This window comes from Apteryx mantelli, chromosome 19, assembly GCF_036417845.1.
Source record: "Apteryx mantelli isolate bAptMan1 chromosome 19, bAptMan1.hap1, whole genome shotgun sequence".
Taxonomy (NCBI): domain Eukaryota; kingdom Metazoa; phylum Chordata; class Aves; order Apterygiformes; family Apterygidae; genus Apteryx; species Apteryx mantelli.
The window spans coordinates 10,333,127-10,359,656 of NC_089996.1; the positions used below are offsets into that span (position 1 = coordinate 10,333,127).

At 52.2% G+C, this 26,530-nt stretch overlaps 3 protein-coding genes and 1 long non-coding RNA gene across 7 annotated transcripts in view; 3 read left to right on the forward strand and 1 right to left on the reverse strand.

The window, feature by feature from the left end:
• Positions 1-4,541, forward strand: part of ACSF2 (acyl-CoA synthetase family member 2) — a 40,713-nt gene extending 36,172 nt beyond the window's left edge. For both annotated transcript variants that reach the window (XM_067308465.1, XM_067308466.1), the window contains 6 exons: positions 1,306-1,413; positions 1,554-1,705; positions 2,250-2,391; positions 3,811-3,921; positions 4,143-4,211; positions 4,311-4,541. In XM_067308465.1, the coding sequence (XP_067164566.1) occupies positions 1,306-1,413; positions 1,554-1,705; positions 2,250-2,391; positions 3,811-3,921; positions 4,143-4,211; positions 4,311-4,361 (633 nt within the window). In that variant the 3' untranslated portion in view covers positions 4,362-4,541. The remainder of the gene's footprint in view (positions 1-1,305; positions 1,414-1,553; positions 1,706-2,249; positions 2,392-3,810; positions 3,922-4,142; positions 4,212-4,310) is intronic.
• Positions 4,542-5,024: 483 nt separating this feature from the next.
• LOC106500039 (uncharacterized) lies at positions 5,025-6,992 on the reverse strand. Its single transcript, XR_001295308.2, has 3 exons — positions 6,759-6,992; positions 5,995-6,069; positions 5,025-5,493 (listed from the first exon to the last, which is right to left on the reverse strand). It is a non-coding gene; the product is annotated as an uncharacterized lncRNA (long non-coding RNA).
• A 2,886-nt stretch (positions 6,993-9,878) lies between these two features.
• RSAD1 (radical S-adenosyl methionine domain containing 1) lies at positions 9,879-12,796 on the forward strand. Its single transcript, XM_067308195.1, has 9 exons — positions 9,879-10,022; positions 10,819-10,952; positions 11,047-11,251; positions 11,326-11,685; positions 11,768-11,831; positions 11,921-12,068; positions 12,181-12,235; positions 12,343-12,446; positions 12,536-12,796. The coding sequence occupies exons 1-9, from the start codon at positions 9,894-9,896 to the stop codon at positions 12,648-12,650; spliced, it is 1,314 nt and encodes a 437-aa protein (XP_067164296.1). The 5' UTR covers positions 9,879-9,893; the 3' UTR covers positions 12,651-12,796.
• A 1,288-nt stretch (positions 12,797-14,084) lies between these two features.
• Positions 14,085-26,094, forward strand: MYCBPAP (MYCBP associated protein). 3 transcript variants are annotated; one of them, XM_067308366.1, is made up of 19 exons: positions 14,085-14,224; positions 15,054-15,181; positions 15,763-15,922; positions 16,010-16,113; positions 16,616-16,787; positions 17,111-17,226; positions 17,966-18,116; positions 18,487-18,602; positions 19,320-19,420; positions 20,076-20,187; positions 20,533-20,719; positions 21,213-21,400; positions 21,978-22,124; positions 22,308-22,595; positions 23,463-23,584; positions 24,355-24,470; positions 24,961-25,091; positions 25,272-25,451; positions 25,937-26,094. In XM_067308366.1, the coding sequence occupies exons 1-19, from the start codon at positions 14,101-14,103 to the stop codon at positions 26,045-26,047; spliced, it is 2,754 nt and encodes a 917-aa protein (XP_067164467.1). In that variant the 5' UTR covers positions 14,085-14,100; the 3' UTR covers positions 26,048-26,094. The 3 variants fall into 3 exon arrangements, with proteins under 3 accessions (XP_067164467.1, XP_067164468.1, XP_067164469.1); XM_067308367.1 differs by having other exon boundaries at positions 20,079-20,187; XM_067308368.1 differs by lacking the exons at positions 25,272-25,451; positions 25,937-26,094 and having other exon boundaries at positions 24,355-24,388; positions 24,961-25,069.
• The last annotated feature ends 436 nt before the right edge of the window (positions 26,095-26,530 follow it).

Sequence of the window (26,530 nt, forward strand, 5' to 3'; positions counted from 1 at the left end):
TACAACAGACCCTGTGCCCAACATGAGATCCTTCTGCTGCTGCAGGCTGCTGAAAGCTCTGAGCCCTCCCACCAGTCCCCAGGCCTGCTCAGGATGCCTCAGCATGGTCCTTTGCAAAGTTTGCTTCTAAAGGCAGAAGCCGGATCTGTGTGCCAAGGCTGTAGGAAGATGGTCAACCTCTGTCTGATTTGACGGTTCACAGAGACTCATGTATCTGTCTTTGAAGATGCAGAGGAGAAAGGAGCAAATACTTCCTGCTTCGGTCCCTTCCCAGCCATGCTCCCCCAGCAAAGCAGCCACTAGTGACAGCACGTGGTGTACTGAGAGGACTGCAGAGATCAGAAAAGCACTCTGGCATGTCCCAGTACTGGAATGCAGCTCCCAGGAATGGGAGATGAAGCAGCTGTTGCAGGAACAGCACTGTGAACCGCAGCCCAGAGCTTCCCAGAGCACCTCATTCCTGGCTTCTGGTGTCTCTGACTTGGTGAACTCGGCAGACCACTGAGTTGGGCTTAAAGAGCTGGAATTTTCCTCCGAGGAGAAGTGACCTTCAGCTGAAGTAACTCAGAGCCTGCTGTTGGGATTAGCAGTGAAAGAGTTTTAGCAGTGAGAAGCCTTTGTCCTGCTGTGATGCTTTTGGTTCGTAAAAGTAGCTGCACTGAGCACTGTGCAGCCTCGTGATGCCTTTACAAGGGTTACAGGAGCTGATGTCTGCACAAAGGGAATTGGAGCAAACAGCCCTGTGGTGGGGGACTTGTCTCCCACAGGAGCCCGCTACTGGCTCCAGGATTTTTTCCAAGGTTGATGTCCAATGTACCCCAAGCTATAGAAGATGCAAGGTGAACTGAGCACAGCTTGAGTAGATGGCTGCAAGGGCATAAAGGCAGAACCAATATCTGGCAGAGATGGTAGGGAGTAAACAGGAGAGGGCTCGGGGAGATGTGCAGAGGTAAAAAAAGAGTAGGGCAAACCCTGGGGTTCTCTAGGAAAAGCAGGTGGGTTATCAAGAGTAAATGACACCCAAAGTGCCTTGGATGGTGGGAGGTCGGAGAGCAAAGCTGTGCCATTCAGGCGCTTGAGCCTCCTGTCTGCCTGACAAGTTTTTCATGCTGGTAGGAGTATCTGGAAATCCCCTTTAGAGGGCCAAGAGAGCAAAGTGTTTGCCTGTGATGTGAATGACTTGTGGAAACATCCTCCTTCCACCCCAGTTCTCACTTGTGCTCATCGCTAGCTTCATCTTTCCCAGACCTAGATCTGTGCTGTCTCCTTTCCCCTTGAGGAATGTTTCTCTTCTTGTATTTGCAGGTTGCCTATGGGACCACAGAAAACAGCCCTGTCACCTTCATGGGATTCCCCAATGACAGCTTTGCCAGAAGAACTGAGACTGTGGGATGCATCTTCCCCCACACAGAGGTGAACGTGACCCTCCCACCTGCTCCACATTCTCTGCTCACAGCAGACCTCAGCTCATCCTCCCTTTCTGCTGCTGGAGCTGGTCTGTGTCATAACGCTTGGCTTAGCTTCCTGAAGGCCCTGGCTCTCTTCCATTGCAGGCAAAGATTGAGGATTCAGCAACAGGGGAGTCTGTACCTCTAAACACTCCTGGGGAACTTCAGATCCGCGGCTACTGCGTCATGCTGGGGTACTGGGATGACCCTGCCAAAACAAGTGAAGTGGTCTCTGATGATAGGTGGTACAAGACTGGGTGAGTCTGGAAACATCCCTTCTCTTCTAAGCCTGTCCTGTAGGGTGTCAATGGATGGGGACATATACGTACATGAGTGGTTTGGCAGTGATTTCCGAAGTAGGGAAAATAGAACAAATTTAGCTCTCTGATCCATCAGTCCATCTCCATGAACTTCAGAAGAGCCTTTAGCACATAGCCCTCAGTGTGAACTGCCTCTGGAGATGGGGATATTTGCTTCACTGTTGGTGCAATTGTGCCCTTCCTCTGAGAGGGGAAGGACTGCGGGGATATATGCTGGAGATAGGGTCGACCATGGAAGGAATCCTCTTCCCCAAACCAGATGTTTTGCTGCTGATGACAGTGTCTGGCTGTAACAGAAACTCTCTGATCTCCACAGGAGTTTTCTTTTCAGGGTTCAGAAAGCACAGTACATCCATGGGCAGGGGACATCTCAGCTTTCCCCTCCAGATGCTCTGACCTGGCCTTCAGATCAGACTGGCTGGGTGGATCAGTCATTCTTCCACCTAGCTGGGATAGGAGCAGGATTGTGGTGTTGTTGCAGGGACCTTGCGAGTTTGGATGAGCACGGCTACTGCAAAATTATAGGTCGCTGCAAGGACATGATTATTCGGGGAGGAGAGAACATCTACCCAGCGGAAATTGAGCAGTTTCTCCACACTCATCCCAAAGTTGAGGAGGTCCAGGTGAGTGGGAGGGAGGGCGGTGGGCAAGCAGCGATGGTTAATGCAGTGGAAAACCTGTACACAAAGCCACCCGTGATGGCTGCTTGGGACCTGCTTGTCTTCACCTGTTTTCAGCTTCTCCTTTCTTGTAATCTTAGTTGGTAACCAGGAGGGAAAGGCTCATGGCATGGAAAGGGCAAGCAGAGCTCCTGGGTCTGTTCCTATATTTGGCATAGGGCACATAGACATGGGCAAACTCCTGGTGCATCAGCTTCACACCTGCGAAGTGGCAGCCATCACTCTGCTTTGATTTTTTGATTCCCCATCCACTTTCATAACTCTCTCTAAAATTCTTATCTAGAAAGCACTCTAAAAGGACAGTTTTTACTGATAATTAATTACTGAGCTCTGAAATCAAAAAAGACTCCTCCAATGAGCCCCTGAAGATGAGGAGTTAGACTTAGTTTCATCTGTTCACAAGAAAGAAATGATTTGTGGCATTTAGCAGCTGCTCCCAATCTGCTGGGATTGTTCTCCTCCAGGTTTTGTGCCAGACAAGTCTCCCCATAAATAAACCAGTTATTAAATAAGTGTTGCGCCTGCGCCAGGCTAGCATCTCTCCTTGGAATATTCCCAGTGCAGATGGGTTGCAAACCAGACCTGTTTATGTAGTTTCTAGGGCTTTATGTCACTGCCCTGGATTCAAAAGGACTGACGTGTCTCTAGGATTTTGAGATACCAGTTCAAGGCGGGGAATGACAGTAGAGGACTCTTGAGAAATTGTGCAAGCAAACTTGAGAGAGATCAGGCTTGGGAAGCCTGACTCCCGCATCAAATGATCTGATCTCCTGATAACACAGGGAAAGATCCACTAAGATCTGCCATTAGAAGGGTTATTCTACTTCATCCCTCTCCTGCAATTTCCTCTGGAGATCTCAAAGTATTTTGAATAAGCTTCCCAGGTCGTCTTGTCAGCCGTGAAACCTATTGCCCCATTTTTACAGTTGGAGAAGCAAAGTCACAAAGAAAGATGACGACAGGCCCACGTTATACCTGAGATGACATCATGCCTAGCTGGTCTGACTCAGCCCTCACTCCAGTGACTAATCCACAGTGATTTTGCAGAGAAAAGAAAGATGCTACAGTCTGTGGGAGAGAGCAGCCCTGAATGCCCACACTGCTCTGCCATGTATCTTCTGACAAGCAGTAGGGAGGTCCTCCTGGGAGGAAGGTGTCACGTGGAAAGCTCCCGTGAGATGATGAAGCAGCTCAGACTGCCTTTACAGCAGTGCAGCCCCATCCCAAGCCACAGAGCTCCTACATCCAGCGACGCGGGTCAGGGCCTGTGCCGTGGGCCAGTGCGGGTGCCCTGCAGGCACAGCCAGCGTGTGCGAGGAGATGGGTGTCTCCTAGGGCTCACCGTCCTTCTGTCCCAACCAGGTGGTTGGCGTGAAGGATTCGCGGATGGGAGAAGAGATCTGTGCCTGCATCCGAGTGAGGGTTGGGCAGAAATGCACGGAGGAAGACATTAAAGCGTTCTGCAAAGGGAAGGTAGGTCTTCCACTCGTGTGCCCAGTAATTCAGTACCCTGCCGGACCAGCCCACCCAGCAGCTGCTGTAAATTTGCAGAGGAAATTGCCGTGGTTTAGAGCAGCTTGGGATCCAGCCCTCATAGCCCTGGCTCAGCACCGAGCGGTAGGTACCGCAAGCAGCATATGTGCTGGATGTGCTGTTCCTTGCAGGCTGTGGAGCTGTTGTTTTTCTCTTTCCAGATCTCTCATTTCAAGATCCCCCGGTACGTTGTGTTTGTGAATCAGTATCCGCTCACAGTCTCAGGCAAGGTATGAGACAGGCTGGGGCAGGGCAGGCATGATGGGCAGAATTTGTTTTTGCTGTCTCTTCTCTGATTCTCTCCTCCTTTTCTCTGCACTTTGTTCCAGATTCAGAAATACAAGTTGAGAGAGCAGATGGAGAAGCATCTTGAGCTCTGAGCTCAGGAAGACAGAACCAAGAGAGGGATAAATTGGACCCACCCCAGCCAGGTTTGCATCTCCTTTTCACCTGTGCCAAGCAGCGGAGAAGGTCTCTCTCTGACACAGTGCTTATGGCACTTTTAGTTATTAAAAGTTATTAGTTATTTAAATCTATTAAAACAAAGAGACTTTGTTTCACCACTTGGGTTTGTTTCTTTGCCAGAAGAAATACTGGGGTATGAGGAAGGGATGCTTATTTCTAGAATTCTGTCCTGTTACTCTAAGAGCTTATGAAAGTTTTAAAATCTTTTGTCTATTTAACCAGTTTGGCTGCAGCCATTTCAGAGGACTTTGTGGCCCTGAAAAGACACTCCAGAAGAGCACAACTGACATTTTAAGTCATAATAGCCTTGCCTGGCTTCCCAAGATAGGGGAAGTCTTCTCTGCTTGGATTCTCAGGTCTCTTAGGTCATATAAAACAGCCCAGTGAAGTGACACAGCTGATATGAAACTCTTGAAATAAAGAGCAGGAGCTTTACAGCATGAGGCTTTGAATGGGAAATGGCTCCCAGCAGCTGTCTGGAAAAAGGTAGCGCTGTTCCCAGGGCTCTCATAGGCGTTCTGAACCGCAAAAAGAAACTTTTCCAAAATATATTTAGCGTTCTTTATTTTGTTGTTTTGGACAAGATAAGACAGCAAGCATATTACAGGAATACCAAACTTCCTGTCCCATCAGAAGTATAAAGCAGAACATACCTGGGACAGTGTTTTTACGGGAGTTATTTGGTACCTCCCAACCATGAAACACTGCATCGAGAAGGTGAGGAGCAGAGCTCCCTTGCCTGCCCGGCTGCAGTGTCCCACTCCAGCTGGAGAGCGGATAACATTGCTGCTCATGCTGTGTCACGGACTCTCCCGTCTGTCTCCCCTGCTGCTTTCTTGTTCTCAACGCTTCCCAAGCACTGCTAGCAGCTGGGCCTTGACATTCAGGGTGGTGCTTTCTTCAGTAAACGGGGAGAAATGGTGTAAAAGGGAGAGAGACAAAGTGTCAGCAAGGCCGCTGCTGATATCAGGTCTTCCAGCTGGGCCGTGGGCTCTACCCATGGAAGCAGACCAGTTGGGAAAAAGACCCATGGCTCGTGTTTGGATTCTGAAAGAAAAAAACATGAGACTGTTAGCGTCAGACCCTGAAGATTTGGGCCCACCCTGAAGTGCTGTCGCCTTTTCGTAGCGTCTTTCCAGATAGTACCTCCACCTTGCCCAAACTGCTGTTGGGGCTGGTGTCAGCATGTGCACTGGCTTCTTTCTGCCCTGCGGGGCATCACCTTGGGGGTAAGTCTGATGTATGCAAGCAAAACTTGAGTCTACTCACTGCCCTGGTTTTAGGATTCCTTTTAAATCTTCCTTTTTAGAGGAAGAACTGTTGTGCTGGATTACAGTAATTGCAGTCAGTGATCTCCTTGGAGATGCAATGGATCTCTAGTCCTGATGTCTAAGAAAGGACTTTTTACCTTCCTTTGGCTCTCACAGTATGAACCCCTGTGTGGGATAGGATGTCTTTCAGTAAGGGGAGTTTCTCCTCTGGTTCCTATCTGATACCTTTATCCTTTGTACAGTCTTTGCGTTCTCCGGAAGTGCGCTGTGTACTCACTCGAATTTGGAGTCCCTGCAGCTCGCATGTAGGAAGCGAAGGTGAAGTCTGCTCTAGTTTGCATCGGTAGACACACTGCCAATGAACACACCAAGAACTGGGTTACAAACAGCACCCCGAGATACAGACACACCGCTCAGCCCCCGTCTGCGCTGCTGCAGCTCCCAGCCGTGCAGCCCAGCTGAAGACTCGCTCAGGAGGAGTTGCTCTGCGTGTGCTTTTCGGCCAAAACCAAAATCCAGGAGCCCCGCTCCTTAGAGCAGAGCGTTTCTCCCGGAGGTGGTACTGTACTGTCCGCAGTTACAAGCCACAGCAGAACGTCTTTGCCAAAGAAGTGCCCTGCAAGCCGAGGGGCTCGGCGCCGGCGCTCTCCCTCTCCGCAAAACGGTCGGCAGCTGAACCCCTTTCCCCGCGCCATCCCCATGCTGCTGCTCTGCTGCCCTGGACTCATTCAGCCCTTGCCTACCAGGAGGCCTTTCACGAAGGCTCATGGCCATGTTGGAGGCTTTTTGAGATAGATGTGCTCCAGGAAACTGAAAGCTCTAGCCATCCTTGCCCTCCCATCGTGCGTGGCAAGGTAGCAGCGTCCTGTTGCTAATTCCCTAACCCTGATGCGAAGCAGTAAGCTAAACGCTCTATTACCATCCTATTGCCAGGGTCCTGAGCTCTCCTCCCCATCAAGCACTTTGAAGGAGAAGCTTGACTACTGAAACCCCAGTGGGATGTTGTCCTCCCCAGCAGCCCAGCTCTCTGCAAATACTCACAGGGAGTGAAAGGATGAGCATCGCAGCTAGCAGCATAGCCTCAGGGTGCGAGGCCATGTGCAGGCTCCAGGACTACGGTTCCCCAGACCTGCATCTCGCTCTTATAGAGCTCGCTGCAAGCTCGGAAACTACCGGCGGACGGGGTGGGATCTTCCAGGCAGGCAAAGCAAGGAGAGGGTGACGTCAGAGGTGCCTTCTAGTCACCCATGCTCCAGCCTGGAAACAGGAAGCTGCGGCATGGGTTTCTCCCTCCCTTTGTCGTAGATAGTTTTCACTTCTCCATTTACATTAATAGAGCAAATAATAAAAAAAAAAATCTTTGAATGCCAATACCGGCTTTGCAGAACCCTGAGCTGAGCTGAGGCGCGACTGTGGCTCTGTTCTCAGAAACGCCGAGCAGGCAATACCCTGGAAAACCCTCCTCCCGCACCAACCCTTGAGAAAGAGCCAGATTTCCTGGGGGCAGGCGGGAACTGCTATGCCAGTGAGTAACCGTGGGATCCCGGGGCTGCGGGGGCTGCAGTGCCCTTCGCCCCGCACCCAGCAGTGCCAGGAGTCACTTTGGGGCAAGGCAGGTGGGGACAGCGGTCAGGAAAGGACGTTGTCCCCAGGATCTAGCATCCTCACAGTGACTTGGGGCATGTCCAGCCCAGCAGAGCCACCGGCATGGCAAAGGGACGACGTTTGGGCTTTTCCCTCACTGCACCCCAGCGCGGGCCCGGCGAACGGAGAGCACCACGTGTAGGCACGCACAGGAGATGGAGATGGAATCAAATGTAGGAGGCGATCCTGGAAGTGCCCAGTGCAATTGTGATGGGCTGCCAAGTGGGTATTCCCCCGGCACGCTGCTTGTGGACAAGGAGCACGTGCAAAACCTCCTTCCCGGGGCACCAGGAGCAAATAGCACTTTCCTTTCTTGCTCTCCTCTTTTCCTTTCTCTTCCTTTCCCAATTGCCACCCTGTCCCCTAGCACTGCCGTATCTCCCCGGCCCTGCTCGCACCCACCACCCTGCCAAGCACCCAGTTTAGCCCTGACCGCCTTTGGGGACAGTTGGCTCTGCGGTGGTTTCTCCCTCCGGAAGGGGAGCTAATTGCTCCGGCTTGCTGACGCCGGGCGAGGGCTGGGGACGCTCCCCTCGGCCGCGGAGGCTGCCGCTGCGGAGGCGGCTGGGAACCCTTGTTTCCTGCCCCGGACCTGCGGTGCTGCTGCCACGAGCAGAGACGCTCTCAGCGAGAGGTGGAAACGCTTCATACATTTAGGAGAGCACTTTGGGATGAAAGACACCATATAAATTTAAGTTCTTAATAAGAACAACCTGGAGCAGCTCCAAATTTAGCTTAAAGCAGGAGAGAAGATTCCCCCAGCAAAGGAAACCCAGGACGACACAGCTGCGGTCATGCCAGGACGTGCTGGCTCCTGTACCAGCATCAGGCCAAACGCGGTGCTGCATGTGGCCTTCCTCCCCAAACCCACCGGCTTCAGCTAAGCTGCCGAGAAAATGGGATTTTAAAGGGCAGGAGGCTGAGGCTTTGCTGCACCAAGCTCCGCTTTCCAGCCAAAGCCCGGCTCCAGAGGCCAAATCGAGGCGTTCAGCACGTGCAGCCCAGCCCAGTCCCAAAGGACTCGAGCGGCCGCAGCAAACGCCGCTGCGCTGGCGAGAGCTGGGAGCAGCCGTGGGCTGCGTGGCGCGAGGAGCAGTGCCAGGAGCAGGATCCTGCCGCCCTGCACCCCGGGGTGGCCCCGGGGCCAAGCAGCACTGGCTGCTTGCACTGAAAAACACACCTGGGACCAGTGGGCTCCGGCGCAGCCGCGCTCGCACCCAGTGCACGGGGCCTGCGCACACGAGTGCCTTTGAGCACCACCCCTGCCCCATGCTAGCCGGGGTGTCACTGCCGGGGGTGCACGAGGGCCACGGGTGCAGGGTGCAAGGAGCCAGTGCAGGGCTGGGTGCAGGGTACACAGAGGGTCCAGGGCTGGGTGCACACAGGGGTACAGGGACAGGCACAGGATGCACAGAGGGTGCAGGGCTGGGTGCACGCAGAGGCCATGGATGCAGGGCTGGGTGCACGCAGGGGTTATGGGTGCAGGGCTGGGTGCACGCAGGGGTGCACGGAGGGTGCAGGGTGCACGCAGGGGTTATGGGTGCAGGGCTGGGTGCACACAGGGGTGCACAGAGGGTGCAGGGCTGGGTGCAGGGTGCACGCAGGGGTTATGGGTGCAGAGCTGCATGCACACGGGTTATGGGTGCAGGGCTGGGTGCACGCAGGGGTGCACAGAGGGTGCAGGGCTGGGTGCAAGGTGCGCACAGGGGTTATGGGTGCAGGGCTGGGTGCACAGAGGGGTGCACAGAGGGTGCAGGGCTGGGTGCAAGGTGCACGCAGGGGTTATGGGTGCAGGGCTGGGTGCACAGAGGGGTGCACAGAGGGTGCAGGGCTGGGTGCAGGGTGCACGCAGAGGCCATGGATGCAGGGCTGGGTGCACGCAGGGGTTATGGGTGCAGGGCTGGGTGCACGCAGGGGTGCACGGAGGGTGCAGGGTGCACGCAGGGGTTATGGGTGCAGGGCTGGGTGCACGCAGGGGTGCACAGAGGGTGCAGGGCTGGGTGCAAGGTGCGCACAGGGGTTATCGGTACAGGGCTGGGTGCAAGGTGCACGCAGGGGTTATGGGTGCAGGGCTGGGTGCACAGAGGGGTGCACAGAGGGTGCAGGGCTGGGTGCAGGGTGCACGCAGAGGCCATGGATGCAGGGCTGGGTGCACGCAGGGGTTATGGGTGCAGGGCTGGGTGCACGCAGGGGTGCACGGAGGGTGCAGGGTGCACGCAGGGGTTATGGGTGCAGGGCTGGGTGCACGCAGGGGTGCACAGAGGGTGCAGGGCTGGGTGCAAGGTGCGCACAGGGGTTATCGGTACAGGGCTGGGTGCAAGGTGCACGCAGGGGTTATGGGTGCAGGGCTGGGTGCACAGAGGGGTGCACAGAGGGTGCAGGGCTGGGTGCAGGGTGCACGCAGAGGTCATGGTGCAGGGCTGGGCGCAGCGCAGGGAGGCGGCGCGGGGGCGGGACACCGGCCGGGGCGGAGCGGAGCGGAGCGCGGTCGGTGCCGGTGCCGGTGCCGCCCCCCCGTGTCCGCGGTGCCCCATGGCGGCGCGGGGCTGGCGCTGGCCGGCGGCGGCGCTCGCTGCGGCCCGGCCCGGCGGGGAGACCCCGGCGCCCCCGGCCCCGGCCCCGGCCCCGGCGGAGCCCACGGCGGCCGCGGTCTACGTGCACGTGAGCGGGGCCGAGCCGCGCCCGCGGGGCCCGGGGCTTGCACACGCGCGGGGGGTTGCACGTGGGGAGAGCACACGTGGGGGGGGTGCTCCTGCCTTGCACACGTGGGGGGGGGTGCACGTGGGGAGAGCACACGTGGGGGGGCTGCTCCTGCCTTGCACACGTGGGGGGGGTGCACGTGGGAGCCCCCGTGCCTTGCGCACGTGGAGGGAGCACACGCGGGGTCCCTGTCTCCTACACTGGTGTTGAGGTTGCACATGGGAGTCCCCGTGCCTTGCACAGCTGGGGGGGGCACGCGTGGGGTTCCCCGGGCCTTGCACATGTTAGGGGGGTGCACGAGGAGCCCCTGGGCCTTGCGAAAGCCTGGGGAGTGCATGTGGGGCCCCGGGGCCTTGCACACGTGTGGGGGATTTAGGTGGGGCCCCGGGGCCTTGCACACGTGTCGGGGGCACAGGTAGGGGGCCCTGGGGCCTTGCACGTGCAGGGGGTGCAGGTGGGGGCCCTGCCTTGCACACGTGGGGGGAGTGCACATGGGCTTCGCCGGGCCTTGCACATGTTAGAGGGCTGCACGAGGAGCCCCTGAGCATTGCACACGGGTGGGGGGGTGCAGGCGGGGGCCCTGGGGCCTTGCACACGGGTGTGGGGCACAGATGGGGACCGAGGGCCATGCACATGCGTGCGGGGGGCGCAGGCGGGGGACCTGCCTCGCCCACACGGTCACCCTGATGCCGGGGCGCCCCGGGGAGCGGGGGCACGTCCGCTGCCCAGGGGGCTCCGCCGCTCCTCCGCCCCGCAGTGGCCCTACTGCCGGAAGCTCTGCACCTACTGCAACTTCAACAAGTACGTGCCGCGGGCCGTGGACGAGGCGGCCGTGCGGGCCTGCCTGGAGCGCGAGGCCCGCACCCTGCTCCGCCTGGGCCAGGTGCAGAGGTGGGTGCGCGCTGCGCCGGGACAGCACGGCACGGCACGGCGCAGGGGTCTGGCCTCCGCGGCTGCCTGAAGCTCCCCATCCTCCGCCCGGCAGCGTCACCTCCGTCTTCTTCGGCGGCGGCACCCCCAGCCTGGCCAGCGCCGGCACCGTGGCCGCCGTGCTGGAGGCCATCGCCGGGGCGGCCCACCTGCCCGCCGACGCCGAGGTCACCCTGGAGGCCAACCCCAGCTCCGCCGGCGCCCGCCGCCTCGCCGCCTTCAAGGCGGCCGGCGTCAACCGCCTCTCGCTGGGCGTGCAGGTGAGAGCGGCCCCGGCGCCCCGCGGCCCCGCGCCCCGCACCCCACTCCCTCCCTCTCCGCCGCTTCCCCGCAGTCGCTGGACGACGCCGAGCTGCGGCTCCTGGGCCGGGACCACACGGCGGCCGAGGCGCGGGCGGCCCTGGCGGCGGCCCGCGGGCTCTTCCCCGGCCGCACCTCGCTGGACCTCATCTTCGGGCTGCCGCGGCAGAGCCCGGCGGGCTGGGCCCGGCGGCTGGCGGCGGCGCTGGAGCTCTGCGACGACCACGTGGCGCTGTACCAGCTGACGCTGGAGCCCGGCACGCCGCTGCGGGCCCGGGTGCGCCGCGGCCTGCTGCCCGCGCCCCGCCGCCTGGCCGCCATGTACGAGGCCGCCCGGGCGGCCATGGCGGCCGCCGGCTTCCGCCACTACGAGGTCTCCAACTTCGCCCGCCAGGTGAGGCCGGCGCCGCTCGGCCCCGCGGCCGGCCCTGCGCCCACCTCGCCCCCACGCCGCCGTCTTTCCTCCCCGCGCGCAGGGCGCCCTCAGCACCCACAACCTCTCCTACTGGCGGGCCCGGCCCTACGTGGGCGTGGGGCCAGGTAAGCGGCGGCGTGACACGGCATGGCGGCGCGGTGCGGCACGGCGTGGCACGGCGGGAGGCCGACGCAGCCCGCCCTGCCGCCCGCAGGGGCCCACGGGCGGTTCGTGCCGCGGGCCGAGGGCCGCACGCAGCGGGAGGCCAGGACGCAGACGCCGGAGCCGGACGCCTGGATGCGGGAGGTGCGGGCGGCGGGGCACGGCACCCGGCGGCGGGCGCCGCTGAGCCCGCTCCAGCTGTGAGTACGGCGGCGGCGGCGGCGGCGGGGATGGCGGCGGCGGGGATGGCGGTGGCGGCGGCGGGGGGCGCCCGGCCCTCGCCGCCCCCCTCCAGCCTCTCCTGCCTCGCAGCCTGGAGGAGGTGCTCATCCTGGGGCTGCGCACCGACGTGGGCATCACGCACCAGGTGAGGACCCCGCGCCGCCCGCGACTCTGCACACGCCGCGTCTCGTTTATTTATTTATCTTTAAAAAATTTTAAATTTTTAAAATTTTTTATATTTTTTCCGGGCAGCACTGGCAGGAGTTCTCCCCGCACCTGAGCCTCTGGGACGTGTTCGGGGCGCCGGGGGAGGCGAGGGAGCTGGCGGAGCAGGGCTGGCTCGTCCTGGACGGCAGGTGAGCGGGGCAGTGGGGCCGGGATCCCCCGCGCGGCGCTGCCGGCACTGCCGCCGCCACCGCTGGGGGCTGAGCCGTCTCGTCCGCAGCGGCCTGCGGTGCTCCTGGGAAGGGCTGGCCGTGCTGGACTCGCTGCTGCCGGCCCTGCTGTGCCAGCTGCAGCGGCGCTGGGCCTGCAACGCCACCCCGGCACCCCCGTCCTAGTGGTGACGGCGGGACCCGGCCCCCAAGGAGGCGATGGAGGCGCCAGCTCTCGAGGTCGATCCCCGGGGCCGGCCAGGCGCGGGTGCACGAGCAGCGTTTGCAGGCCTGCAGAGAAGAAAAAGCAAATAAACTGTTTTAGCATTGCAGCGGATGTCGGTGCGTGCCCGCGGTGCATGAATTGGTTTTAACGTTAATTGGTTTTAACATCAGCTCCTCGTCGGAGCGGTGCGGCTCTGCTCTGCCAGCGCCGGACGCATCTCTCCCTATTCCTAATGCGGGCAAAAAGCCCTTTTCAGAGCATCGCCGCCCAGCCGGGGGTCGCGCGGCCGAGATGTGTCAGCTCCTGGGCTCAGCCCGGCCGTTTTGCCCAGCTCTGCAGGACGCTGCTGCCCACGGCCGCCCGCCGCAGTGAACCCTGCCGCACGGGCCTATGTCAGCCAGGGACCTGCCGCAGGTTGCACAGCAGAAGGGATTTTGGGGTATTTTGGAAAGCACTGGGCCATGCACCCACGAGTTTGCAGCATCTTTCCAGGCGCCTCTTTAAGAGGATTTTGGGAACTTGGGTGTGTGCCTGCTCCTGGGGTGGGGGACTGGCGGTGCTGGGGCAGCCTGCGGCTAGGGCCCCCCGCGACCGCACCGACGCTGGGGAGCATGGGGACAGTGTGGCGCTAGCAGAGCTGCTGCCGCTTGCTGCATGCCGCCGGGGATGGGGGTACCGAAACGCTCTCTGATAGGAGTCTGCATTGCAGGTCCTTGCAACACGATGGAGGGAGGGATGAGGCAGCGCAGCAACAGGGACCAGTTGAAGGATCCAAAACCCCGAAATGGCTTAACTTGTCCTTGGGGTTTCCCATTGCTCCGGAAATTCAACGTGGCCAATCCTTTGGGCTGAACCAACAGCAACATGCTGGTGTGTGGGTGGTACAGGAGCTGTGCGCTAGGCCCAGGGAAACGAACCTCAGTGAGGGACTGTCCAGGGCATTGCACAGTCCTGCCCCACGCATTGCACAACCGTCCCCTGTGCGTTGCACAAGTTTCTGCTGTGCATTGCACAGCCCTGCCTTGTTTATTGCACAGCCTCCCCCGTGCATTGCACGCCCCTGTCCCTTGCATTGCACAGCCCTGCCTCACACATTGCACAGCCTTCCCCTGTGCATTGCATAACCGTTCCCGTGCGTTGCACGGCCCTGCCCCGTGCAGGGTGCTACAGCGCCCAGCGCTCGGCGCTGCAGGCACGGCCCGGCGCCCTTTCGCACTGCGCACGCGCAGGACATAAAGTCTTGGGGCGGGGCTTGCTGTCGGCCGGGCGGCGGGCGCATGCGTGCAGCGGGGGCCCTGCTACCGCCCTCCGGAAGTGGTAGCATAGAGTCCGGGCGGCGACTCTCTAGTCGCGCGGCGGTGTCTCGGTGGTGTCCTGCCGCCGTTGCCATGGCGCCCGGCGGCCTGCGGGATGCTGCTGCCGCCAGGCCGCGGCCCGAGGAAGGAGGCGCGGGGCCTCCGGGCGCTCTCGGCCGCCTCGGCCTCCGACTCGGCCCAGCCGAACAAGAAGGAGCCTCGCGTCAGAACCCCCCCGGGTAGGGGCCGGCCGGGCCCGGGGGCTGCGCCGCGGGGAGGCCCTGGGGCGCCGCGAGCCCGGGTCGGGCCGGGCCGCCGCGGCTGAGGCCCAGCCCCGACCCCGCCGTGGGGTGGCCGCGCCCGGCCCGGGGGCGCCCACCGGGCCGCAGGACTAACTCGGTGGTCCCTGCCGTTCCGAACACATGCACCATATGTATCAAAGACAGTTATAAGTAGCCACTTATCAGCACGGTCGGCATTCTCTTACTTATTTATGTTTTAACTGTAAAGACTACGTGTTGTGTCTCTCAAAAAGGTGGTCCTAGCTGGAAGGATCTACAGGTTTAGAGTTATGGGAGAAACAAAACTGATACAAGATTGCCTCCAGCCCGTTCCCTGAGTTGTGGTTGTCCATGCTGATGGCAATCACTAAATGGTTCTGAAGGTCTTTTCGCTATTTAGGGTATACTGAAGAGCTGGTTGTTTTTTATATGTAACTGGGTTTTGCTTAGTGACCATAATGTAGTACAACTCTGCACTGAAGCTGTGTGCTTGCATTTGCAACCAGAGTAGGAAATTTTGGAATTCATTCTGCTCCACATAGCTGTACTGGTTGCATCTAATTCATTGCCTCTTATCTAGACATAAGACAGCTGAATCCCAGTGACTCACTTTGGTTCTTGTAGCGTCTCAGAATCTGATTTTCTAAGTAAAAGGGATGCTGAATCTGATTGTTCCACGAAACCTTGAAAAAGTAGTTCAGCTGAAAATGACTTGAAGCCAGACTGAAAGAGGAAGATTGGGTTTCCTTGGGAGACTGAGGAAGAGGTCCTTTCACTTGTATTTCAGACAAGAAAAAGGTGAAAACATTTGAAGTGTCCTCTCCAACAATTGCAGAGGAGCCTGAGCCTGTTCCGTGTGTTCTGCAAGGAGATGAAATCCAAGCGCTTGCAATTAAGGTGGAGGACCTGGAGAAAGTATGTATTTTTACTGATAGAAACAGCTACCTTCACTGAAACTTTCCTTTTGTTGTGTGTAACAGAGAATCCTGAACATTCATTTGAACCAAAAAGAACGCTTGGAGTTCATTCCATTTTGTCTGTCCTGCTTTTTATGACTTGTCAGATCATCAAGCTCAGTTCTTAAGCATAAAGGAATACTAAATGATCTTTTAAAAGGGAAGAACAAGTTGCCTGTCCCTTCAAAATTACATTTCCAGTGTTCTTATCTCATGAGAAGCATATGTTGTTTAGTAACTATCACCTGTGTGAGTAGACACATTTGACACCAAGAGATACAGCAGAAAATCCTTGAGAAAGCCATTTAAAACTCTTTTCCCTGCCCCCATTTTACAGCAGTCAGGAGGATTAAGATAGTAACTGAATTGGTATCTATACAGTCCGTAGCACATCTCTTTGAGGAGGAACAAAGTGTACAGATAGGGCTCCCCAGATCATGTGTGAGTCATGTAGTTTCTGTGCTTATCCCCAAAAGATCTGAAGGAATGGAGATGGGTCAGTGTATGCCTAATTACACTGTGATTGTTTATTCTCTGTAGCTCCATCCTCCACGCCTTCCCTGTGATGATGAGAGAATTCCAGTTAGCAGGAAATTCCTTGTTCGAAAACATCAACCCAAAGACACAAAGAAGAAGATGCAACTCCTAGTAGCATATCCTGCTATTCCAGAGGCTTCTGGGGAACCACTGAGTTTTTTTGGTAGGATTAAGCTTCATGTCTTACCTTTGACTTTTGGTTTTGTCAAACCTACCTTTAGCGACCTGAGTCTGGCTTTTTATTTTGTAGGACCAGGACTATTTGGTGATGGCTATGAAGAGCTTCTCCCTCATCACATTTTAGGAAGTCTCCAGGAGTTCAAGAGGGAAGCCTTAGCCAGAGGAAACACTCAGGTTGGTTTGTCAAGTGATGAAAATGCTGCCATGCAACACTTTTCTAGAGGTGGAGTGCAGTGTGTACAGTACCTTTTGATTTAATTCAGCACCTGTCAGGAACAGGTCAGGCCTGAGAGGTGGTTTTCCCAACCTCGTTATGCCACGTGGGGAGCGCTTGCTTCAGAGAAACTGCACCAGCAGGTTTAGAAGCCCTGTGTGCAGAAGGAGGTCATGGAAGAAAGAGTTACAGAAGCTTCCTCTTCCTTTTGTGCTTCTGCTGACAGCGTCAGGCTAGCGTGGGAAGAACTGGTGATGCAGCAACACCATTGCCTGAGTCCAGTTACTCAGACAGACTTCCACTGTCTGTGTGTGCTCATAATGCGCTATTTCTGTTCCCCTTAGAGTGATTAGGTAAAGGTACTGTCAGTCTGAAGAATTCTTTTCTCCTTCCCTCTCCCATTTTTATCGTGGTGGTAGTGTGTGCTTCGGGAGGTTAATCTAACGTTTCCTTTCTCTTCAGATAGCAGAATTTATTGAGGATTCTCCTCAAGATGTTATAGCAGTAGCTTTGAAAGAGAAATGGGGAGGAGAGAAGAAAAAGGTTCATCAGACCCCACCATCACAGCACAAAGCTCTCCGAAATTGGCATCGTCATATGGAAATCAGGAAAAAGCAGGAGAAATATCTGGGAAGTGAGTAAAGCTGAGACCTTGTTGTATGAAATTTTGTGTGGAAATGGGGGAGCTAGATGGCATCACAACAAGTTGTAATGGTCATAGCAGACTGGGGTTGATGCTGTTGCAGTCTACCCCCATGTTCCCAGAGCTCCCTGTGCTGCTAGTGCCTCTAGAGAGTCTTGGAGGCTGCGGGGACGTGAGCTGGTGGCTCTGGCTGCGGGTAGGACAGTAGATTTGGTGAGGGTGGTTCTAGGGAGGTTACAAGGGAACAATAGTAATGGCAAGGGGTGCCTCCAGGAGAGGGGCAGCGCTGATGATTTGGCTTTCCTTTTTTTTAGAAATTCTGCAGAAGCCAGAGAATGAGTTGTTGATGAACATCTCAGATGATTACAGGCAAATCCAGGAAGAACGTGAGCTCATTGACCGTAGTCTCCCTGCCCTGCTTCCTGGGAAGGTGAGAGCCTCGCTTCCCCTGGGTCCTGCTTACGTTGCCCTTGTGAAATGGCTAAGCTATTAGTGCTGTGAATAACATCTCTGAAGAGCTGTCATTAGATATTTATCAAAGTCACTCTAAGTCTTTCAGCCTAGAATGTAAGTAAAGCTTTCAATGATTTTAAAAATAAAAACATTAACTGTGCTGTATCTATTAGTCGAGGAAAGCAATGCTGTGTTTTGGCTCCTTACTAATGAACTGCAGTTTGTGGGCAAGTGCCATGTCTTGATTCTTACCATGGGCTGACATGCACCAGAGAGATGGCATGGGGATGTGCTGGAATTACTATTCCAGGGCCAGAAAGATCTGACGGCTTCAGGCTTGAATTTTAGGGATGCTCATTGAGAAAGGTGTGGGGGTAAGTCAGGAGGATTATGGGCATATACTATGGTTAAATTTTTATATTTATAGCACTTTCAGAGGATCTGCATCTATGTGATGCATTATTTTATATCATTAGGCCTTCATTTAGCCAATATTTCCCTTGTACTAGGTAGGAGGAGGTCTTATTTTGTCTTTGACAGCAGCCTAACAGAAATTTTGGCTTATTCTGCAGAAAGTGATTAATTTATGGACTTTTAAAATATCCCTATAAACAGAGTGAGACACTTTCTGCTTTTTAGCATCCAGTCCCTGGGAAACTAACAGGCAGGCTGTGTGTATCTGAAAGCATCAGTAGGAGGCTTGTTTTGCACACTAGGGCTACCGAAGGGGGAGCGAGTTCTGGAGCCAACCTGAGCGTATTGGAGATGAACTCACTGGCCTGATGATGACGCTGCCTCAAAGAGAACGTGGCTACCCGGAGCCAATCACTCGTGTGGGGAAACCTCAGACTGTCCGGATGGAAACAAGTAAGGGAATGTCAGAGTGGTGATACCACAGAAATGGGGTATGAGTGTGGAACAACAGAATGACATAGTGGCTCCTACTAGCACAGAAGCTCGCGTTACCGTTTCCCTTTTGATAGCTGCAGCACAAGGTACTTCCCAGTCATCCTCAGTTGGGCCCCCAGTCACTACAGGGGTAGACTTACTTCATGGAAGACTGTATTACTGTAACTTCTGCAACTTGCCCAGGGTATTGCTACAGTAAAGTTCATAAAAGTTCAGGCTAATGGGGCTGAATCTTTAAAGCACTGTGAGACCAAAGTTATGGCAGAGGATGAAATAAACAGGTGTTTGGGGGTGTAGACAGTGAACTCTTGTATGGGTATTTCCACAGGTTTGAAGTCTCCAAAGAAGGCCCCTTTCCGTCTAACCTGGGATAAGAGTCTTTTCTTGAAACATCGACGGCAAGAGCTAAAATCCATCCTAGAGGAGCTGGATTTTTATGAGCCGGTAAGACTGGAGGAGCAAGCACATTTTATCGCTCTTCTCATGTCACAGGCTATAGAGTAACATAAAATTGACGAGGGACTGGATCTGAAAAAAGATTAAAAATCTAGAACTTAGCCATGCAGTACTTATCTTGGAAGCCCTCACATTCCAGAGGGGAATCACAGCCATGAAAAGGGATGTTTAGCCTCCCAAAGTGATGCATGGAATGGGCTAGGTGCCTCAGAATAGGACCCCAAACCAGCAGTATGCAGCTGCCAAGACCTAGGCAATAAAAAATATACTGAACACTGGTATAGGACTTTGATTTAGTGCCTCAAGCAGAAGGAAGACATCTTTACCCACCTGAAAGACTCTCATCCAAAATCTTCTCTCCTGAAGACAGGTAGCCCCTCCTCTTAAAAAAAAAGAGCAAGCCTCATCTTTTCTTTCTGAAACCTGGTGGTGGGGATGAGAACGATGTGGAGAAGGGAGCTTTTCCATGCTGGCAGCATTTGTAGTGGGGAATGCAGTCATCTATGATTCTCAGAAGACCCAGAATTGATTCCTTCCTCTGTCTCTTAAACATTCATTGTCTACATCTAGAAACAGTTCTAGGAGCAAGACACCTGAACTTCACTTTACTTGTTCTTGATTGAATTGGTATATTAGTCTAATATTCTAACTTTCTTTCTGTATAAAAAGGAAAATTGTGAGTTGGTCATTTTTCTTTATGTCCAGGATTTGGATGGACTGGAGGTGATTGGTAAAGGCCAGCCTTTCACATCTGTCTCAACACAGCCTTTTCCACATTCCACCACCTCTGAAGAGTCTGAGAACCTGTAAGTTGTATTTCATAATAGAAATAAGGAATTTTGGATATGCACCATCAGTCTGTAAGGGTGTCCTTAGCTTTCCTTATCTGGAATGGAGAGGAGTCTCAACTGGGGCCTGATAAAAGGCATGTTTTAACTTTAAAATCACCAGATTTAGGGATAAAGCAGTTTCTTTGTGCCTTGGGGCCTAGCAATTAAAGAGCAAGAATCAGAGAAAAGGTTGTTTTTTTTTTTTTAAGGCTGTTCTTCCAGTCTTTTCTCTGTGTGGCTCCAGAGCTTATTTTAGACAGGATGGAGATTCTGCTCCAAATTGTCTCCATCTGGTCGTCTTTTTCCAGCCTTCCACATCCATGCCCCCCCACCACAGTACAACCCTAGGGCCATTTCTCCTTATTCAGTCATGTGCCCTCAGCCTTCCTGAGGCAGGTATCGTTCTTCTTTGTATTGTTCTGGCTGTCCTGTCCTCCTTGATGGTGACAAGTCTCTAACGGGAGTTTGTTTACCTATGGGGAACCCGATCTGCAGGGCTCTGTCCATAAAGAGAGGACTGGGCAGAAGCACTAGTCAGGCGGTTATTTCTTACACAGCAACAGCCCTTTGATTCTTCCCTATATTAAAATGAATTTTTGCTCCACAAAACACTGGCTATTATTTTGTTTAGCAGAGACCCCTTTACAGACTATCCCGATGTGGTTCCAGAATCAGTCCTGGGTCCATCTTTAGATTTCTGTGGCCAGCCTGCTCGTTGGATCAACAGCACCACTTCTTACAGGGTAAACATGCACTTTTTATTGTCTAGTCAAGTTAAACCTGCTTTAGTTCCCAAGTCACAGCTGTACAATGAGTATCACTCCCAGGGCAGAGAATGAGCGATTTATTCTGAGCGTAATAGAGTATCTCTACGTTTGCTCTGGAGGGATCTCAAAGCAGAAGCAGTTGCTGTGTCTGTGGTGTGAAGCTCAGACTCCCAGGCTCTATATAATGACCACTTGCCTGGACCTGCCTTACAGGTTCTCCTACCAAGGTTCAACCCTACATCTGTGATATTACTTCAGGCAAGATAAATCCTGCCAAATAGAGTAGAAATTGTTATCTTTGTCCTTTCCTCTTCCTTGTAGGATGAAATTGGCATTGCTGCCCGGCTCACCTTTGAGATTGTGGCTGGTGAAAGAGCTGAAAGCTCCCTGACAGTGAGCAATGATGGCACGGCTGCCATCTGGTATAGCTGGAGGAGGCTTCCCCAGCAAATTCCCTTCAGAGAAACAAAGAAGGGGATACAGTATTTTTACTTTAATACCAGACCAGGTAGGAGAACTGCTGATCTCTGAGACCTTTGTACATATACCAGAGAGCACATGCATTCAGGAGTTGCTGAGTCTGACTAATGGCAGAGCCAGCCTGCTGGTGCTTCTCCTTAGAAAGCTACCCTGGGCCTTAGAGCTAATGCCAAAAAGGTGTGTGAGGCAGATCCCTTTCATGGGATTTAAAGAAAAGGATTTTGGTCCTACTCTGAATGTAAATGGGTGGAATGTCTAAAAGTGAATCATTTTCTGATTGCAAACTGCATAATCTGCCAGTGAGAGTGCTGAGCTCACTGTAAAAGGAGCGTGCAGTGGAAAAAATACCAGCTCAGTAACATGGCAAGTGGGAGTAAATCTGGAAGGAGCAATAGATGGATGAAGTGTGATAAACAGCAAAGCTATGGGGAAACTGTCAAAAAGAGATGAAAAGACTCATCAGGGTGTTTGGAAAACAATTGGGTTTCTTACAGACTGATACCCTTTCTCTGTTATTGCAGGTATAATTTTGCCTGGAGAAACTAGGAAGTTTTCAGTTTTTTTCAAGTCAGAGAAAGCAGGAATTTTCAGTGAGTCCTGGGAATTTAGGACACATCCTCTGTTATTAGGAGGAGCTCTGCTGCAGGTGTCCCTTTGGGGAATTGCTGTGTATGAAGATAAATTGGCTGACCTCAGAGAGAAACTGGAGGTAACCAAGCATGCAACTGGGTAACTGTGAGCTTTGAACTTACTATGCAAATAGAGGATAAGGGAGGGAGTGGATGACATGGTATTTTTATTGCTATGCAATTAGGACCAAGAGTGAGATGATTTATTTATTTACTGAACATCTGTACATACTTAATCAGGTTTACTTGATAAAGTGGAAGAACAACTCCACAGTCTATTGTAGTGTTGTTAATAAAGATGTGATTGTGTCTCCTAAATTGCTCACATTGGTCCTTTTAAAAAATGAATTTTCCTTTGGTAATGAATTTCATTAGTTACTAGCGGGGATGGGACTGTGTGTCGTACAATACAATATCTGTTAAGGTACAAATTGAAAATTACACCATGCTTTGGAAAGTATAGTTTTGTTGGAGGATTTTTGTGGGATTTCTTTGGAAAGCTATTATAAGTATTGCTTTGTTTAGTGGGGTTTGCAGTTATTCTTGTTGTTGTAACCCTGTATAATGTATATATGTTTTTACTAACATGGGAGTTTGTTCATGCGTTTGTATATGGAATGGGAACTCAGACATGTTGTGCTTGTTGTGGTGCCTCAGACTGACCTGGCTGCTCGAGAGGGTGCTGTTATAGTGGAAGAGAGTCTGAAGGAACTTCTTGACCAGATTCGGACCCCAGAGCGCACCCCATCTCCTGTGGATGCCTACCTCACAGAGGAAGAGTTATTTCACAAGAAGAATCCAGAGGTGAAGTTTCGTATTTGATGGGCTACACAGCTGAAATAGCAGGGAAGGAAGACTTGCAGGGCTGGTGCATCCGTGGGTTTCTGGAGGCTGGCATAGTCAGCCATGGTGGCTTTAAGAATTAAACTTGCGGAGGAAAGGCATAACTCATTTCTCTATTTACCTTCTTCCCTCATGTTTTCAAAGTTGCATTATCAGCATCAAGTGGTAAAAGAACTCCATAAACTGTGGAGACAGCACATGGCTGTTCCTTCAGCCTTTGAGGAGGAAGTGCCCTCAGGCCAGAAGAGCACTGCGAAGGACATGACATATGAGAAGAGTATCTCAGAGGCTCTCCCTGCCCAAAAGAGCTCCACAGAGGAGGTCCTAGGTCAGAAGAACATTCTGGAGGCAATTCCGAGTCAGATGATGAACGTGAAGGAAGAAGAACCAAACCAGTCAGGATGGAACCTTTCCTTCAAGGACTTTAAGGAGGTGATTGCCCCTGTTCCCTCTAGCTCTATGATAAGTTAATGGTGTTTTCATTTTCCTCACAAATAGCCTGACACTCTCCAGTGTGAGCCCACCCAAAGGTCTACTTCCAAGTGCTTTGTGTTAGAGATGATTTATTATGTGTCGCAAAAAAGTATTTTGTCTCTGCTGACCACACCCTCGGTGCTCTTGTAAAGAGATTCCCAGGAGAGACTTTGAGGGCTGTTGTGTGAAGAAGAAAAGAGAACCAGACAATGTAATAGATATTTTAAGCTCGTCCCCTGTTAGCTTTCTGTCATCCTAGAACTGAATGTGGGGAGGAGGGAGCAGGCTAATCCTGCAGCCTCCTGTGACTTCTCCAAAGGCTCTTCTCCTTGGAGAGTCCTTCCTATTCATCAGAGTACTAAGGGGGCACTCATGACAGGCTGTGGATAAAATACAGACCTCCCTAGATTAAAGCAAGGGTGGTTTGGACTCTGTCAGCACAGTTGTTCTGCAGTGCTCTCTTGGAAACTTCTCAGCTGCCTTTATAAGTAATCCTTACTTTGAGCCCTTTTAATTCACTAGAATCCTTATTCTCCAGCACAAGGACTAACTGTACCTCTGAAGTTGCAATGGGGCTTCCTGTGGGTAAATCTATCTCTGGGCGATCTGGGATTGCTTCCCAGATCTTGGATCACGTATGCACATTGGCCAAATCCCAGCTGTACAGCAGGCCACACCTGGGTGTGTAAGTGTCCTGCAGGCCCTGGTGTCCAGGCTGGTGTCCAGGAATACAGCCACGGTGTGCTCCAGTGAGTTCAGGGTCTGTATGACTGGGAACGAGGACTGCGAAATGTTTCATGGACCCTGTGTTTTCTGTTACATCAGGCTATACGGGCAATCCCTGAGGAGGAGCAGCGAGAAGCAGCACTGATCCAGCTCAATAAGGCAGCACTAGAGCTATGTGTTGAACAGAGGCCAACTCAGTCAGATCTTTTGTATCAAACCTGGTGCGTTACCTTTGCAAGATAAACCTTGTACACGCCTTCTATGATCAACAGCCTTAGCCAGCTCCATTGCAAGCTTTGTGATTCAGAGAGCAGATAATTATATGTGGTCTAGAAATCTTCTCTATGCTGTGTTTTTATACATTAATTGTAGCAGCTGTCTAGGTCCCAGATGCCACTTTATTCTGGAGATAAGTCTCAAATATTAAATTCCTGTAATTTTGGGAAGTATACGAGATTATTTGTGGCAAGAATATTCTAGACTATATTTATAAAACCATTGGGTAATTTTCTCTACCATTATGCTCAGATTACAGTATTCTTGTACAGTCTGTCTGTTTTTTGCTCAAGCTTTAACACTGTAACCATAACAGTCTCTAGTCCTTTCTGTATGAGGAGGCACGTACATCTTGGTATATATAGAGAGCAGATTGCTGCAGATTCACCAACATGTGTGTGTCATGTTGAAGAGAAGGAGACCTAGTTTCACAGTAATATTTATGGGTGAATATAAGCCCATTGACTTGCAAGACATTGAGACCGTGGAGGTTCTAACCTCAGGAAAGTAATTTAGCCTCCCTTTACACAGCTTTTTAAATGTTGGATGCTATTTTATTGGGTTAGTTGGGCAGAGCAGTAGCTCTTCTTAGCTGTAAGATGCCTTCATTCATGGGCACTGGGTAAAATAAGATGGCCCTGCCTCTCCCTTTCAACCCCACAATGGACTTTTGCTGTGTCGTCCCCCTTCTGATTCTGATACTTTTGTTTCTCAGTCTCCAGTTGTGGCGTGAAACGATTGATGGTCTGGTAAGTCGCTCTGTAATGCTGAGGTGCCTGCTGGGCATGCCTGAAAAGGACGCCTGTGCAGACATCGTTCCAGAAGAAACAGGTAAATGGTAGTTTTAGCGTGGCAACTGGTTTCTATGGACTGTTTGAAATCCAGAAAACTTGGTGAATTTCAGCTGAAATGGCAACTTTAGCAGTTCGCCCCTCAAAGCCTTTATCAGAAATGCATCAGAAGAAATGATATATTGCATGATGCTAACTGTGATCTGTGGTATGGTGTCATAAAAACAAATATGCCTTTTAATTTAGCTAGATTTAGCCCTAGTTCTTGCACAAAACTAAACCAAAAACCCCTATCTCATTGTTAGCTGTTTTACAAGCTTGTTCTGCTATATGCTTTAGACCTGTTCAATCCTTATTTGAACAAAGTACTTTTCAGTGTCATGGTTTTGTCAGTGCATTATGGCTCAAATTAATAAAAATAGGAAAATACGTTGCTAAAATAATGTACTTACATTGCATGGATGTAGTGGGTTTGTCTTTCTAAATATGAAAACGTTGCTTTTGGATTATTGGAATTCTTTCTTTTGTAGTGGAAATACAGCAACCTGTAAAAGGAGACAAGGAAGACAAAATAACCACTAAGAAAGAAGAGAGAAGGTTAGTTGGTGGTAGGGATAAAGAAGACAAAAAAAGAACAAAGACATCAGGGAAAGAGAAAGAGGTATGTGTTAGGATGTATATTGAAAACAACGCCTTGGGTTCTGGGGACAGCGTGATATCTTCCGAGACTGTGTATTCTGAATTTGAGCTCACTTCCTGTCCTTTGAAAGAGGTGCTGTTTCTGAGGGGCATCTTGCTGTACTTTCGTTTTTCTCTTTTTTTTTTTCCCATCTCTGAATAGGAACGTCCAAACAGCAGAAAGTTAAAAGATGGGAAAAAGCTAAAATCTTCCAGTGTATCCCAGGAGGTGAAAGAGGTACCACAACCTGTGGAAACTGTAGCTGCAGATGCAGTAGAACCTCATGAGGACCCAGTGGACCCTGTTTTGTTTGGGAAATACCAGGAAAAACTTTATATTGAAGTGAGTCTGGCCAAAGCTTATATCTGTCTTCATTTCTTGTTCTTTGCTTGTAAGCTTATGATGAAGCTAGGTGGAAAAGTAAGCATTTTGTTAACTTCAGAAAACTGGCAAACATATGCCCATGATTCTGTAGCAAGGTAAGTGCGAAATACAAGGTAAGATGTCCTTTATTCCAGCCTGAAATCTGTTAACATAAATCCAGCCACGTGCGGGATTTCTATCTGGGATGTCTTTAACATGCTTGCAGACTCTTGAGGGATCAGCAGAATTAATTGTATCTCAGATAATGTTAAACACACTTCATAGCCAGAAAAGTTATTACTAGAGCTAAGATCTTTAGCAAGCAGCAACTTTTATGTGACTGCGTGTGCCTGTATGTATATGTGCTCCCATGTGAGAAGCCATGTCTCTGTTCTGTCAGTCTTGTCATCAAGATTTCTTGGTGCTTTTTCACTGTAACTATCTTCTGTTAATTTCTGCTGCAGGTTTATGGGCTGCTGGATTCAATGGTGAGCAAAATGGTTATTTTATTTGAGGATCTAAAGAAAAAAGGTGCTCTAAAGCAGGAAAGTGAAGCATTTTCTATCTGGAAATAAATTGTTACTTTTCTTTTTAAAGAAATAAATACCCCTGTTTATGCAGATTAAGTGGAGATTCTTCTTTATGACCTGACAAAGTGATTACAAATACTGGGGTGCCTCTTTTCTGATATGTTGTGATGGGAGACTGTTTCTAGATCATCTATTAATTCTACAGAAGATCACTTGCCAGGAAGAAACCAAGGCGTGACATACTGCAGCCTCAGAAACAATTAAGACTAGAGAATGCTAGTTATTTCTGCTAAGGGAGGAGAATTTAAAAGTACCAGTCAACAAGAGACATGTTTTATTCTTTTTTTCTTTTTTTTTTCCCCTCCCCTCAATCTTGTTTGGCCAGCAGGTGAGTGAGCAGTGTCCCATGTCTTCTGAGCCCAAGTGCCAAGACAGTAACTTAGAAATTTTTTTTTTCCCAAGTTGGATTTCACTAAAATCCATGGGCTAAATTTGGTTCTGCATGTTTCTTCTTCTTTGAATTGTCAG

Excerpts from the sequence above, each read along its gene's own strand:
- RSAD1 (XM_067308195.1), top strand. The coding sequence starts at position 9,894 with ATGGCGGCGCGGGGCTGGCGCTGGCCGGCGGCGGCGCTCGCTGCGGCC. Across the intron at positions 10,953-11,046 it reads CGCCTGGGCCAGGTGCAGAG|CGTCACCTCCGTCTTCTTCG; the intron begins GTGGGTGCGCGC and ends TCCGCCCGGCAG. Across the intron at positions 12,069-12,180 it reads CCGCTGAGCCCGCTCCAGCT|CCTGGAGGAGGTGCTCATCC; the intron begins GTGAGTACGGCG and ends CCTGCCTCGCAG.
- MYCBPAP (XM_067308366.1), top strand. The coding sequence starts at position 14,101 with ATGCTGCTGCCGCCAGGCCGCGGCCCGAGGAAGGAGGCGCGGGGCCTC. Across the intron at positions 19,421-20,075 it reads TCTGAAGAGTCTGAGAACCT|CAGAGACCCCTTTACAGACT; the intron begins GTAAGTTGTATT and ends TATTTTGTTTAG. Across the intron at positions 25,452-25,936 it reads AGGAAAAACTTTATATTGAA|GTTTATGGGCTGCTGGATTC; the intron begins GTGAGTCTGGCC and ends TTTCTGCTGCAG.